Raw genomic sequence first — 14,915 nt, 5'->3', positions numbered from 1 at the left:
CCACTCTGTTATGGGTGAGAATTTACCTGAATACGTTTTAAAAACAGATTGTTTTGTTTAGTGTGCGAGTTAAGAAAGTTTTCTTGCTTTTGCCAATATTTGATAAATATGCTGCTCTTCTTGTTGAGATATTATAAACATTGTTCAAATGAAAAGTTAGTAAATAGTCTTTCAAGAACTGAACAACCTTTACATCTATCCATTCATCACTAACACTATCAATCAAAATAAGAAACTGATCGAATACTCCATTGATTTATTTATTTTTAAAAAAAAATTGAATTTATAGTCAAAAGGGGGGTTGAACTTGCGTAATGTTGAGAAAGGGTTAGTAGGCCAGGTGGGTCTGTAGGCGTCACTAGCTATAGATAGATCGTGTATAAACTTTGCCAATGGCACTATGTAAAAATTAAAAAAAAAAAAGAAATGCCTTTATGCCCTGTACAATCATTAATTAAGAAACCTATAGTTTGGCACGGATGTTAACATATTTTGAAACAATCTTTAAGATATTAATATTAGTTTTGATTTTCTACCTATTTTATTGAAGATGAAATAATATTTTTTAAAACAATCACATTATTTTTAGTCTTTTCTTCCAAAACTTTACAGCGCTGAGTTATTAGCGGGCTGTTAAATTTATGTCCAGTTTCTGATATAAATAATACTTGACAAATATATTTACAAATCTAAGTAATTAGGGATGAACTTAGTTTTAATCAACTCAAGATTAATTTCTCATAAATTATTTATTATTTAAAGATGCAAAGTGCACCATATTGATTGTAGTTCATAAAGAACGTCACTATCTATTCACCAAAAGTGATTACCGGAGAATATAAGTTCTGTAACGTTTCCATTACTTTTTTAAAATTATTTTTCTATTATATTCAAACAACTGCAAGTGAGATATGCTCTGAGAACGCTCCGAACATGGATGAAGTTCTTTTAGTGCTTGTCCCATCATAAATATTATTTTTTTTCCATGCTACAAGTGGTACCTAACTTTGAATTCAAAAACCTTGTTCTATTTAGAATCAGAATTAACTGAGCCTGGCCTCAAGCATAAAAAAAAAATTGATAGAATAACAGTATTCTGAAAATCAGTGTTGAAGGTACAATGCGACCAACATTTATGGAAAAAATCTTAATTAGAACAGTGCATCTGTTCTAAGTTATGTAATCGCTGAATTCGCGATTTAATGATTATTCATTTAAAATTATTTCTAACTGCTGATAGACATAAAAAAATAACTATTATATTTAATGGCTGTGTTCTAGTTTTCAAATAGTTAAGTACTTAAGAAATGGTGATTGCGAAGTGGTTCCTATAACTTGGGACAATCAACCGGTTCAAAGCAATGATTGGACTATTTATTGTTATATTATCATTAACAAACTTATACCTTGCGGCCAAAAGTATGGGAGGTATAAATTCGTTAAAATAATATTTAAATAAAAAATAACTTAATGAACATACTTCATGAATGCTTAACCAGTCCTCCAGCCTTTCCTAGCTACTGAGTGGAACCTAACTAGAATGCGGGACAGAATTGTAAACTTTCTGATATAATCTAAGAGTCATGTGGTGGTTGAGATCTAGCATTTAGGCATGTTCCACACGGATTACGTCAGTTAAAAGCAATTCCTTGAAGCCATTTTCGCTGTCTTGCTCCACCATTGAAATGAAATTATTCCTTTCTGCATGTTTGTAAATCCTATTCGCAATACATAAGTCGAGCTGTTTATAAAGTGTACAGAAGCATGTGTCCAGTTGACATTGTCCCGGATGCTTTGAATGCCCGCCATTAAACTTCGAATATGAGATGCCAAGCGTGAAAATTTATGCTTATGTCTCCAGGTGTTCTATAATATTTAAGAAAACAGAAGACACCTCTTAATGGGCGAATTTTCCACCAAAAATTATGTACGACGTCTGATCCTACTTTTTCCATGTTAGAAGACATTCTAATTGCGTCTGATGAACCGAGGCATCTGTGCAACAATTTTCCGTTTTATTGAGATTCATCGAAACAATATGGCAATCGATCCTGACCTTGGGTTTCCCTAATATTTTTTTGCAAAACATCAACATTTGGTGATTTACTGGAGCCTTTTCAGTTCAACTGCGCAGCGCCTCTTTTTTGTCGTATACAAAGTCCCTTTCTCCTTGCCGATATTTTATAGATTCAGAGAATATTGGCTGTGGCCATTAGCGCCAGAAGCCTTTTTCAGTGCATTCTGCCCTCAGGTCAATGTTCTACGATTAGAGACAATACTGTCATGATTGATCAGTGAACTAAGAAAGTCCAAGGATAGTGGTGGCCTCGTAGCTAGAGAAAAATCTTTCTGTTGAATTTTCTTCTTTATTGTGGCACATATTTCTCTTTGAACGTAATTTTGTTACCGAAGTAAATTATTATTTATTTCTTTTTATAACTGCTCGACCATAAGGAGTGCAAAGGGTATTGGCCTTGACCAATACCAAAAAAGTGAACATTGCATTTATTTATTTACTATTTATAGATTGAATAATCCACTCAATTTTGCCAAAGAGAGAAAAACAAAAAGTTTAACTTACAAAAAACATCCGATCCAAATGAAAGGAATCACTGTCAACCGTTTGTATGTGGACGATACTTATTTATAGCTAGTCGGGAGTTACTACGTCGACCATGGCTTCTCAAGAAGTCATTAATTTTCATCTTTTCAGAGTAAATGAATAAATAAACATATAAAAATACGTTTGAAGTACTATTTTTATTTTTATTATTTAAACAGTAGTTTAAAATGAAATTAGTAATGAGTAAAATACGCAATTTCAGCCCTACAGAACGACACCGCTTGTGCTACCCGGAGCGAAAGTCAAGAAAGATTTTGGGCCAACTGAATCATATTTGAGACATCATCCAAATCCAATGTTTAGACAGGCGCCTCCTCATCCACTTCTTCCACAGGATATTGTCATGAAACAGAAGGTCAGTTTAGATTTTTTAATAGCTAATTTCTTGTCATTCGCGACAGATTTGAATTCATTCATTAAGAAGAGCAAACTTTTTACCGCTTACATTAGCTTGCTTGATTTAAAGCGTCACTTTATTCTGTGGGCAGCCAAGAATAATTCCAACAAATATAAACTTAAAACATTTCTCAGATCGTACGTATAAAATGTAATAGTATGAATGATAAATGTTAAAAGATTATTATAAGTTTTTAATTTCTTCTTGAATGATACCTTCTAGAGGTAGCTGCAGATTTTAGGTTTTCCCTCAAATTTTGTCTTTTTTTCAGCAGAAAGAATTACATCCAGCAATTCTTTAACTTTCATCTATGTTTTTTAAGCTGTGTCTTCCATAGATGTGTTGTATTTCAAGAGTGATTATATTCATGAAAAGACATTTTCTAAAGCTAATAAATCCATACTTTTGCAAGGGACACTTCAGGAAGAGTGGATGCAACTGGGATAAATAAATTGGAGAATGGAGGCTTTTGGAGAGCAACTATTTTACACTGCCAAAAATTGCGCTAAAAAAATCAGAAGTAAATTAGTCCAGAAACAGCACAGGTTGAGTACTTTTCTTCCCTGCAGCATCATCAGGAAAATCATCAAAATGCTTCGCAAGCAAGACAAGCTACAGAAGAATAAAAGAAAAAACTATGCAAAAGTACTGTAGAAGTCAATTAAAACTTGGACCCTTAACTTGAGAAAGTTGCTTGAATAGCAGTGACTGGGAAACTTACTTAGAATACAGAATTGAAAAATTCCGAGGCTCAGCAAAAGAAAGAGTTACAGATCAGGGCCTAGGATGTCCTGATGGAGAATAGTGAAAGTCACAAAAATCTTTAATAACTTTTTCACTTAGCACATTACATCACTAGTTCGATGGCTCCCAGATCTCTTGGGCCTTGAAGACAATGATGAATCTTACAACTATCGATTCCAACTGTAGCCATTAAACAGTTGCAACTAATTAAGTTCATACAAAATATTAAAACCGTGAAACAGTTCAAAATAAATATGTCACTCAGTTTTCTGGAAATGCTGTGGAGAAAAATTATTCTCCGTCCAGCGAAAAGTACTACTCTCAATAAAACACGCTACAACATGCTCTTTTTATTAAAAAGATTGCAAATCCACTGTCTGATTTAGAGCCATTTCTGAAAAAGTTGAAAGTTTCCAATTAAATCGATTGGCTCAACATTTTTAACCACTCGTCATAATGTGTTAAAATTATTTAAAATACAATCTTAGGATAAGGCCTAAAATGTAAATAAAATCGCCATGAAATGGCAGAATAAACTTGTCATTATTATTGCCAGAAATTAAAGTGAAGTGGGCTGTATTGCAGAAGTGCTGAAAGTTTGACTAAGCAAGCCAGTCCATGTGGCTGTATCAGTGGTTAGAAAATGTAAAAAGAATATCTTCAGCATTCCATAACATTTCACTGTTTGCTCCATTTATTTTGTAGAGATATTCTCTCCTTTTAGTTCTTTTATTTTGATTTTTTTATTTATTCAAATTTAGATTATTTTAGATAATTATTATCGATTCAATTAACAGGTTGCAGATTCAGTCTTGCAGAAAGTTGAAGAAACTACACCTGGCATGCAGGTTATGAAGAGAAAAAGAAATTTCTATTATTAAAAGATTTTAGAAATAAATACCTAAAAATTTAGGTTTATTTTGCATGAAAGTAAAAAAAAAAAAAACAAGTCAAGAGAAATCTTATCTGGACTAAGTCGTTCGGAAAAGAGATTTAACATTTTGCGTTCTGGAAATGTAAAAAAAAAAAAAAAAAAAAAGTAAAAATAATAAAATCCACTAATAGCAAGATGAAACTTGCTCACTAAACTATATTTAACAGTGAATAATGATTAAATGAGCTCTATTTCTTTTTTTGACAGACTTTGGCTGGTTTTCAAAAGCTCTAATTCTTTAATGCAAAAGCATGAGCATTGATGAAAATTGTAAATCATTTGTGTTTTTTTCCCAGTTCACTTATATCTATGGTTTTCAGACAAATAGAGAAGAAAATGTGATTTTTCTAACTATTAACATTTAATAATTTATATTTTTGACATAACCTCAGGCATTAACATTTAATGACAAATTCCTCTACAGATCAGAAGTGAATTTTAATTGGGGGTTGAAACGGGAGAAATTTGCAGTTAATCCAAATGACCCAACTATTTTGTACTGATGAAATATTTAACCGACTGTGAAAAAGTGTTATATGGAATTTAATAATACGTAACACATAAATATTTAAGTATAAAAAATAACACACGTATAACAATGTTTAGGTGGTCCACAAGCAGTTCAATTCACCAATTGGAATGTATTCGGAACAAAATATTGTCGACTCAATTAATGCTCAGACAGGAAGTGCAATACCGTAAGTAATGTTTATTATGGAGAATTAAATCAGTTAAATTTTAATAATTTAGATAAATTACTAGAATAGAAATTAGTTCAGTAACAGTGCACTGGACTACCATGCGGAGGTAACGGATTCAATCCCATCTGCTTTTTTTTTCTTCTTAAAATCACTTACAACTCACTATGTCTTAGAGACAGACATTGTTGTAATGGAGAGCACTGACTGAAGGTCAGCATTAAATAAAAAAGACTTAAGGCCTAAATGTATAAAATAAATAAACCAAATACTTCTTCTAATTAGCAATAGAGTTTGTTTAAATTATCCTTTAAATGGCATACTCCAATTTATTTAATTTGATTCAGTATTAATAATTGTATAAACATTTCAAAATTCAATCTCAGCAGAAGCAAAATTAATATTAGTTTAAGTTATCCTTAAAATGAATTAATTACTAGGGAGTAAACCCTAACAACTTTTCATGCTTTTTACTTAATACTTAATGCTTTTTAATTTTAACATAAATATAATAATTATTTATTCTGTCTCCATTGACTAAGTTAAATTGAAATTATCATTTATTTAGGGCACATTACTCCTTGCTTTAATTCTTCACAGAGTCTTCTTTGATGTTTATGGAGATAGAAGAATGTATTTCGCTTAAGATTAATTTGTTTTTCTTTTTCTTAACTAACATTATTTTTTATGCTTTCTTTTATTTTTTAAGGCCTTCACCTTCACCAATTCTGGTACAACCTAATATAAGACTTAGGCAAGTACCATAAAGCTGAGACTCAACAAATGCCTGATAAAAATACGAGTTTAACAAATATTTTTCTTCAGTTATGCATGTCATTTAAGCTAAAATGAATCCTTATGAAGTGTAAAAGAGCTAGTACGCTTTTGGCGTCTTGATTTATGAATTCATTTTTGAGAAACGAAGCATGAAAATTTTATTAGTTATATAATATCATATTGTCATAATTTAGTCCCAGAAGTATTGCAAACTATACACACAATAAGTCAAATTCCTACTTTCATATTTCATTAGTAAAATTACTGTCTAAACAGTTACTCACTTGCCACATTCCTCGCTTTTATTTTCTGGTTTTGTTTAAAATTCAAGTCAAAGTAAAGGAATGAATTTCAATATTACATAGACAGTCTATTCAAGGTTATTGCTATTTACCATAAATACCACGGTTTTTCGAATAGTGTATTCCTGCTTCTTATTTTTGGTAGGTTTGAAGCTTACTCACATGAATTTTTAGCTTAATAGAAGATCCTCTGATCATGCCTTTATACACTTCGTTGCCTATAAATTATAGGAAATATAGAGAGATGTTAATAAAAATTGGAACACAGAGTGTAAAAATGAATATAAGACAGTCTTAATTCTTGTACCGATAAAATAATGAAGTTTTAAGTTTGATAAACATTGTTTAGATTCCTTTATGATTAATGATACGAGATTTTTTGCGTGGAGTCTTGGCTCATGTGCATAATTTTTTATTTGGCATTGTCTGTATTCGATTTGAGTGTTCCAAGAAAATACTTCATGCTAAAATTTCATACAGAACTGATAAACTTTCATTTGAAAATTTATTCAATATGAAGAGGCTATACTTGGTCTTGAGATATTATTTACCGCAACAAATATCATTAAAAAGTAATTATATAAAATATAGTTGCTAAATAATGTATGCTCTATTCTTGCATTGTTGAAGCCACTTAAACAGATGCATTTGTCTAATGCTTTTCGGGCTTATTAATTTAGTGCAGATAATAACTCAACTAATTGTATTTTGTATATCTTTCTTTACTCTTACTACTTCTTGTGGAAGAGCGCTTATTAATCTTTCTAACAATTTAGGGGACTTATATCTGTAATTTATATTGTATTTAGTTATTATTGATCACTTCATAAATACGATAGTAAATTGATCTTTAATCAAACTGGAAGCTGATGAAGTATGTTATAAAATAGTGACAAAGAATGTGCATGTGCATTGTTCATGGAGTCAAAGTGCATGAAACCATTAAATGAATGACATGTGATTGATTGTCTTGATTATTTTAATAATAATAATAAAAGCAAATATGAATTTGTATTGAAAAAAGTGAAATAAAAACTTCTGTTACCAGAGATATTTTTATTTTAATTTAATTCCATTCACTTATTTTTTCTTTTATATTTTGCTTTTACCTAACATAAACATTGTATTTATAAACTTCTCTTGCCTAATGAATACAGACAAGAAATTATTTTGGAATATTATTCTTATTGTATTAATCTAGCATCGTTTCTAGTGTTCAGGGCATGTAATAATTCAAAGTTGTAAGTGCTGGTGGGTGCTAATTCATTACTAAAAAAAATTTAAAAAACTGAATTAGTCAACAACAAATCTTAAAAAATATCTTTTCGCATGCATATTTAACAACGAAACTTTATCCAAAAATGTAACTTAGCTCAGATTAGCAAATCTTCATTCGTGAATACCATTTTAATTTCAAACATTATTCTAGGTGCACATGAAGACGTATGTCAGCAAACACATTTTTATTTCATTCAAATATCTTTTGTGTTTTTATCATTCATAGTTATAAGAAGACAGTAGTTTACGATCCAGCAAAATCCGAAACATACAAAGCTCTTCAAGATCAGGAATTGGGTGATTATGTACAAGAAGTTACACCTGTACCATCTAAAGTGTTTGCACCAGTTAAGGTAAAGTAATGAGTATTAACCAAATGTGAAATTTGTTATGCGATTATTCTATCCATAAATTGTGCTGTTTCACGTTTATGTTCTGTCCGGTTCATATTTACTTTAAATAAAATTTTGTGAATTTGAAAACTGTTTTCAAAAAATGTTTTATTAATGTTAGCATTCAGCAATTTCATTATGTTAATGTCAATTCTCAAAAGAGTTTGACCTAAATTGTTTACAACACTAATACAAACTAATTTAAGACCATTGACTAATTTGAAAATACGAAATTTTCCTCCACTAATTACTGGAGGGTAAAACAATTAAATTTTATTCAAATTTAATTTTGGCAACTATTTTTACTTCATGACAACGTTAACTTGAGAAGTAATTAAGACAAATAATTCCATAGTCTTTGTTATGTATGTGAGTGGTCTGCTTCATTTCTTCATTGTGGTCACCGCCCGGTTTCATCCTTCTTTCGGAATCTTAAAATGCTACACACCTTTTTAATTTGTGTTTAGTTATATAATTAAAAGAAGTCTTTGCTGCTAAAAAATTATGCTCTAAAATAAGCTGAGCCTCTATATAAAATTGCTGTTGCGAGTTCTTGTTCCGACAATAACTTATACTGATTTGCATAAGTGGTGAATGTGAGATACATATATCAATGGGTTTTGAGCATCTTTGGGTTTGAAATAGTATTTTAAAAATCAAACTACAGTACAGACTGTCCTTTTCATATCTTTTCATCATATCCCACCCATATCCTCATCCTAGAGTTATTTTTGTATTTTTCATGTTCATTTGTTTCAATTTTTTATTTTGCTTAACATTTTTATTTTGCCTTTTTTTATTTTATTTCTTCTTTTTACAGAGAATAATACCCATACCAAATCCCGTAAGTTTTACATAGACAGACAAATCTCAGTTAACTTATAACATTGTATTGTATGAATTGAAAATTTGTGTCACTAATACCTGAACTGTATTTTTTTCAGCAGCCGAAAGCAGTACCACATCCAGTTCCGGGATCACATAATGTAAGTGATAGTTAATATATGTGATGACAAAAGGTATCAGCTTTATTCGGACCTCTTTTAAACTGACACAACCATTTTCAGATTTCTGAATTGTTGCTATTAATTTTTTGAGACAAAACTAAGTTTCACACCAGAGGCTGTTATTAATGGAATTAAATTTGAATTTCTTGAGATTTCTTTTTAGTAATCATATTTTTTGGGATGCCTTATTCGATTTCGTCTAAATTAAATAAATACTAAAAGGAATATGGCTATACAGAATCAAGCTGTAGCCAAAACTTAAAGCTGTAGTCCAAACAGGCCCTACTTTTAAAATTTTAATAAATAAGTGCATTCATAACAGATAATGTATTAGTTTGCAAGATCTTTGATCAGAATGCTCAAGTGATGGTTGAGGATTCCTTTGGATTATCTTAATCCAATGTGCATTTTGTAGTAAAATTCTATTTGGCTCTTAAATTTGTATTTTACTTTATTGGTAAATTTTGATCATAAATAAATACTTGATTGCACCTGAATATTTTGTTCTAGTGGATAACAAAATATGTAATCTTGTAATTAAATGTTAGGCCCCTGGAACTATATATACATTTTTTTTATTTTGTATTTAGGTAAACTCTATTGGAACTTCACATGAAGATATTCAGCAGAGCAACACATTCAAGCGTTTAATGCACATGGTACAAAGTGAAGGAGTTTACTAAATGCTGAAATTAAGTCATTGGATACTTGATTTAAATTTCATTTGGAGTCATTACTCCAAAAAGTGCATCTTCATTGGAGACTAATAATGTAAAAGCGTCTACTGTAAATTAAGTTACCATAATTACTCGAAACATTTTCTGAGTAAACTTCGATCAATTCGAAATTAAAGAAATTGAAAACGATTAAATTGTTGCGGTCAAAATCTAATTTATTCCGAATATTTATTTATTGTCTTAATAATTTTATTAATAAAAAAAAATATATTAATGTAAATTTAACAGGTTCTGCCTTAAATTTACGTTTCTTTTAGTGGTAGATTTTATTTAAGGAGAGTGCGTATTCTAGTCATAAGTGAAATTAAATATTTAAATCTCTATTCAAAGATTACTGTTTTTAAGCAATTTTTTTTTTTTTGTCTTTTATCATTAAAAGCTAAAATATTTACAATTTTTAAAATCTCGTTTTTGCACTATTAAAATATAATATTTTCCTTTAAAGGTACTTTAAATGATTCATTTTCATTACTTCACTAATTAACTGTATATAAGGGAACATTTGGTGTATTTGTGAAAAGAAAATACGGAGATATTCTGGAATGTTTTAACACAGACACGTCTTTCATTCAAAATTGTAAATTGTTCATTGTGTATATTATATAAATATTTATTTTAATTAATAAATAATATATTATGAAACATCCTTGTCATTATAGTTCATTCCCAGAAGACTTATATGGTTGTTTATGTTTCAGGCACAGTCTTATTTTTTAAGATTCCTAATTTCTTGGAATCTCTGACATTGAGGGGTAGGCCGAATGAATTAGAGATTTTTCCACCTTTTCTTGAGGTTTTAATTGCCCCAGACAAACGCTGGACTATGCCAGTTTAGCGACTATAAGTAGTATCTTTAGGATTATTAGGCAAGTTGATAGCCGATTTAGCTATCAGATATAATGTAGAATTGAAAATCATTGTGAAGTTCTTTGTGCTTATAATTCTACTTTGACACTTAGTAAGTTATAAATACAAAAAATATTTTTGTTAAAGATTTTTTAACGATAAATATGGAATTTATTCAGTGATCCTAAGATTGGTGATCGGTATTACTACTTTACTAAATTCCAAATCCAAGAAAAACTCTGAGATGAACTCTCAGAAAATATTTAAAATACACATTTTCTTTTTAGACAAATGAAATAATTGCGACAAAGATATCTTAAAAATAATAATAATAAAAAAATACTATTTCCCTGAAATAAAAATTTTTAGGAAATATTAATACAATTAATTTTTACAATTACCTTTAATGATTCTAGAGGACATATACAATAAAATAAATTATTATTACATTTAACAAAATAAAGTCTTTTATCAAAAAAATATATTAAAAAAGATCAATCAATCTTTAAATAAATTATTAATAAATAAAATAGAAATATATTAATTACCTTAATACATAGGTATTATGTATAACTACCTTAATAGGTAGGTATTAAAATTTTTTAATTCATATGTATTAAGGTACGTACAATGATATTTATATAATTACAATACAAAAAGTTTGGCTTTTTTTCTCTCTTTAATAAATAAATTACACATGTGGAACATTCACCGTAAAATTACACAGAAATATTCTCTTGAATGCATTTTAAAGAGAATGTATGAGGATCATAAGCACCTGAAGAAAGGGCTGTAAAATTCAAGATTTTTGTTTTGTTCAGAGATGAAACTTAAATTTCTCCTTAATAACTCAAATTCTAAGTTATTATTAAGAATTATTACTTACATGAAACATATTTGAACAATTTATTTATTTTTGAACCATTTAGAGATTATCTTGGTTACGAATAGTGGCTCTGCGTAACGTTGAAGTAACGGTGTCAATTATACTGCTTGATTCAGCTCCTCTGTTAGCAAAACAGCAACAGATCCAAGAAAATGGAGGTAATTTACTGTAAACAATTAACATAATTACTAAAGTTTATAATGGATCGCCAAACAATAAATTCTTTCAAAAATTCACCTTAGAGCCCTACAAATATGGGTTGAAAATAAACAGTAGATTACTGGATTAGCTGCTGAATTGAGAGGTGCAAGACTTTGAATAAACGTGGCTACTGCGATATTTGTTTGAGTTCTTGGAACATAACCAAATACTTGTAGCAAATCAAAAACTATATATGGGCTCCAGCATAAAATGAATACTGTAACAAAAATTAATTAAATTTTAAACAGTTTAATTTTAAAATAAAATGTTTTGGGCAATCAGAACAATTCGTGGTCCTTCATTGATATAAATTAAAAAATGCATGGTTTGGGTTTGCATGGCAAACATACTTTTCTGTAAATTTCTATTATTAACCATTAAATAAAGACAAGAGCCTAGATCGGGAATCGAACCCAGTACCACAATACATCTTAGCTTTTCGGGTCTCGCAGAGAACTAACTAATTAAAAGGGTTTGATATTTTTAAAAAAAGGTGTACTTTATTTAAATATGATTTATGAGTTCATATAAACTTATATAATATGAATATTTTTAGTTATATTTGACATAAATTAAATTAAATTTAAGCCATCAAACTTAGCTAGCTTGATCCTGATTAAGTATCAGTTATTTCTTACCGAATACTATAACAAAGGTCATTTTAACAGTTTTAATTTTAGCTCTCGGAATGATTCCTCTGGAACTTGCTCTTCTGATATCATTGTCATCTCCTTTATCTCCACCATCTGTAATTAAATTTGAATTAATAGTAATTTACACCAAACGTAAAAATAAAATAGAAATTATTGAAAACTTTAATAATGTTAAAGGTTTATTTATTAGTGCAGTTTTCAATTGTAAAAATTTCATTTCAGTGGAAATTCTCTAAAAGGTGTCTGCCCCTGTGTATGAAGAAAACCATAAAATTCAACTTAGAGGTTTGCTTGCCGTTCATGTAAATTTTACTTTTACAAAGGCATGCTTCACATTAAAGTGATATATACAATATGTTAACATTTCAAATTTGCTATAGGTTTTTAGTTGATGAATTCCAAGCTAAGCTCTTTTTTTTTTAATCTCTTTAATACTCGTAAGTAACATCTTAACGTAATATAGAATTTTCAGTTCATTAGCTTTTGAGTGAACAATTGTTACTAAGTTACATTTTCCAAAATAACTTTCTTGAACACTTCATTCCCACCAAGCCACTAATTTCGCCTTTCTTCTTATTCTTGTATTCCGTGTTTTTTTGAACTTCAAAAGATAAACTTCCCGTGAAAACCTAGGTTCAGTACGAGGACTGTAAACAGGAGTTACCAGAACTTATTGAAATACTCTTAAAAACGAAATAGTCCGCAGCGCACATAGATAGTTAATCAAAATTGATTAACCAAAAATTAATTATTAATTTACAAAAAAAGACTTATTTGCTTCTAAATATTTTATGAGCGGAAACGCAATTTTACCAGTTTATTAGATAAATATTTCAACCTTTCACTTTATCAAACTGGACCCCAAACTGTCAGACAGAAAGAACTGACGTTTAAAAGTCAGTCAAAATTTGCTAACCTAATTCACTCCGTAGAAAGTGTAAAGCTATGGTATTTAAAAATGTTGCAAACTAGGAAAACATTAATACAAATAGAAAATAAATTATTTTATAAGAATAGCTGCAATGATAAATAGAATAGCATTTATTTTGAGTTTTCTAAAACCATCCGATGGTTATATTAACTTTAATGACTCGAACATAAGGAAACTAAATAAAAGATGTACAAAGGCAGAGAGAACAAAAAAACCGAAAACATAAAAGAAATGGTTATACGATATATGGACACGATTAGTTAAAATTACCAAATGACTTTCAACTTCCGTTTGATACTTTCAAAAAGAATACTCTATTAATAGTTACTAATTCTCTCTTTTCGAACTAACTGGACATACAAGACCTAAATAGTGTGCACGTGGAGCACAAAATATTTAGTTGCTGATTTAAATAGTTTTCTAGACGGAAGAACCATTTTTTAGTAATAACCAAGAAGAAAGCAATCAAAAATTGAGGGCAAGCAGTATACAAATTGCTTTGTAAAGCTTGAAATTTTACAGAGAGAGGTTCTAAAAAATATAAGGCACCCTTTATTATACTACCGACGTCAGATGGCAATTATTGATGTTGAATCAGAATAAATCAGAATTCGAGTTTGTAAGAAAAAATAAAGAAAAATTACAAAATAAAAGACAGATATTTAATTATGATTTAAGGGTTTAGAAAAGAGTATTTACTCCTTTAAGTTTGTTGGGAATTAAGAACAGAGTTTAACTTTGGGATGCGAATTAATTAATGATATTTAAAGAGAAGCAGAAAATAATGAAGTAGCAAGGAAACTTAAGGATAAAAATCGATGGTAAAAAACCATACATAGATGACTGCAGTGATGAAGAAGTCGCAGAAATCTGCAACCAGGGTGGCATGGCTCTCTGATATGTTATTTCTTGATAGGTGCTGTGAATTTTAAAAATAGTCAACTCATTAAAAAGCTGGATTTGAATTAGCACCCTCCAGTTTTATTTTGCCGTAGAGAAGTGACCCCTGAATAGTAGCTCCTTTTTTCCAAAACTTCGTTAATGTGGCGGTTTCATACATGTGGTGAAGCCATCACAGAATCTTTGGAGAGGGGTGTACAGGCTTCAGATAACAGTTATTCCCAATGGCCGGTTTCTTTCTGGGATTTATTGGACAGCCCTGGTAGTTACCAGTTGTTAAAGAGTAATACAACTTATCAAGATCCAGCAAGTTTCTTTTAATTTAATTTTCTTCAGATAATTTTGGATATTATTGCTAGCTTCAGCCGCCTTTCCTAGATCATTCCAAGAGAAATTGGGTGAGTGGATTTATCACTTGGAAATTTTATAGAATAAGTGGTCCTATTAGAGTAGGGCTCAATAGATCTGTTTCGGTTGTAATACATTACAACTACGAGATGTAATTTTATAAAAAATACCACTAATAATGTGAATACCGAAGCACAGGACAAAAACCACTGCTTCAGAATTTTATAACAAAAAATAACTGCACTAGACGTTAAAATAAGT

The 14,915-nt window shown here is 29.8% G+C and overlaps 2 protein-coding genes across 14 annotated transcripts in view; one reads left to right on the top strand and one right to left on the bottom strand.

Moving 5' to 3' along the window:
- Zasp66 (PDZ_signaling and DUF4749 domain-containing protein Zasp66) overlaps positions 1-10,533 on the top strand; it is a 59,618-nt gene extending 49,085 nt beyond the window's left edge. For 5 of the 13 annotated variants that reach the window (XM_074114582.1, XM_074114589.1, XM_074114567.1 and 2 more), the window contains exons 5-12: positions 2,826-2,978; positions 4,562-4,612; positions 5,305-5,396; positions 6,106-6,150; positions 7,980-8,106; positions 8,966-8,989; positions 9,090-9,131; positions 9,743-10,533. In XM_074114582.1, coding sequence (XP_073970683.1) covers positions 2,826-2,978; positions 4,562-4,612; positions 5,305-5,396; positions 6,106-6,150; positions 7,980-8,106; positions 8,966-8,989; positions 9,090-9,131; positions 9,743-9,835 — 627 coding nt within the window. In that variant the 3' untranslated portion in view covers positions 9,836-10,533. The remainder of the gene's footprint in view (positions 1-2,825; positions 2,979-4,561; positions 4,613-5,304; positions 5,397-6,105; positions 6,151-7,979; positions 8,107-8,965; positions 8,990-9,089; positions 9,132-9,742) is intronic. The other 8 variants (XM_074114604.1, XM_074114636.1, XM_074114615.1 and 5 more) reach the window with 8 other exon arrangements.
- A 599-nt stretch (positions 10,534-11,132) lies between these two features.
- The window catches only part of LOC141447237 (cardioacceleratory peptide receptor-like), an 81,524-nt gene continuing 77,741 nt past the window's right edge, over positions 11,133-14,915 (bottom strand). The window contains exons 8-11 of the mRNA XM_074114557.1: positions 12,461-12,568; positions 11,859-12,039; positions 11,622-11,787; positions 11,133-11,525 (exon numbers count right to left, since the gene is read on the bottom strand). Of these exons, the coding sequence (XP_073970658.1) occupies positions 11,661-11,787; positions 11,859-12,039; positions 12,461-12,568 (416 nt within the window). The 3' untranslated portion in view covers positions 11,133-11,525; positions 11,622-11,660. The remainder of the gene's footprint in view (positions 11,526-11,621; positions 11,788-11,858; positions 12,040-12,460; positions 12,569-14,915) is intronic.

This window comes from Rhodnius prolixus, unplaced genomic scaffold (assembly GCF_049639745.1).
Source record: "Rhodnius prolixus isolate KJV_2025 unplaced genomic scaffold, Rpr scaffold_1, whole genome shotgun sequence".
NCBI lineage: Eukaryota > Metazoa > Arthropoda > Insecta > Hemiptera > Reduviidae > Rhodnius > Rhodnius prolixus.
Note: the sequence above shows the minus strand (reverse complement) of the source record. Positions and strands in the feature narration are given on the sequence as shown.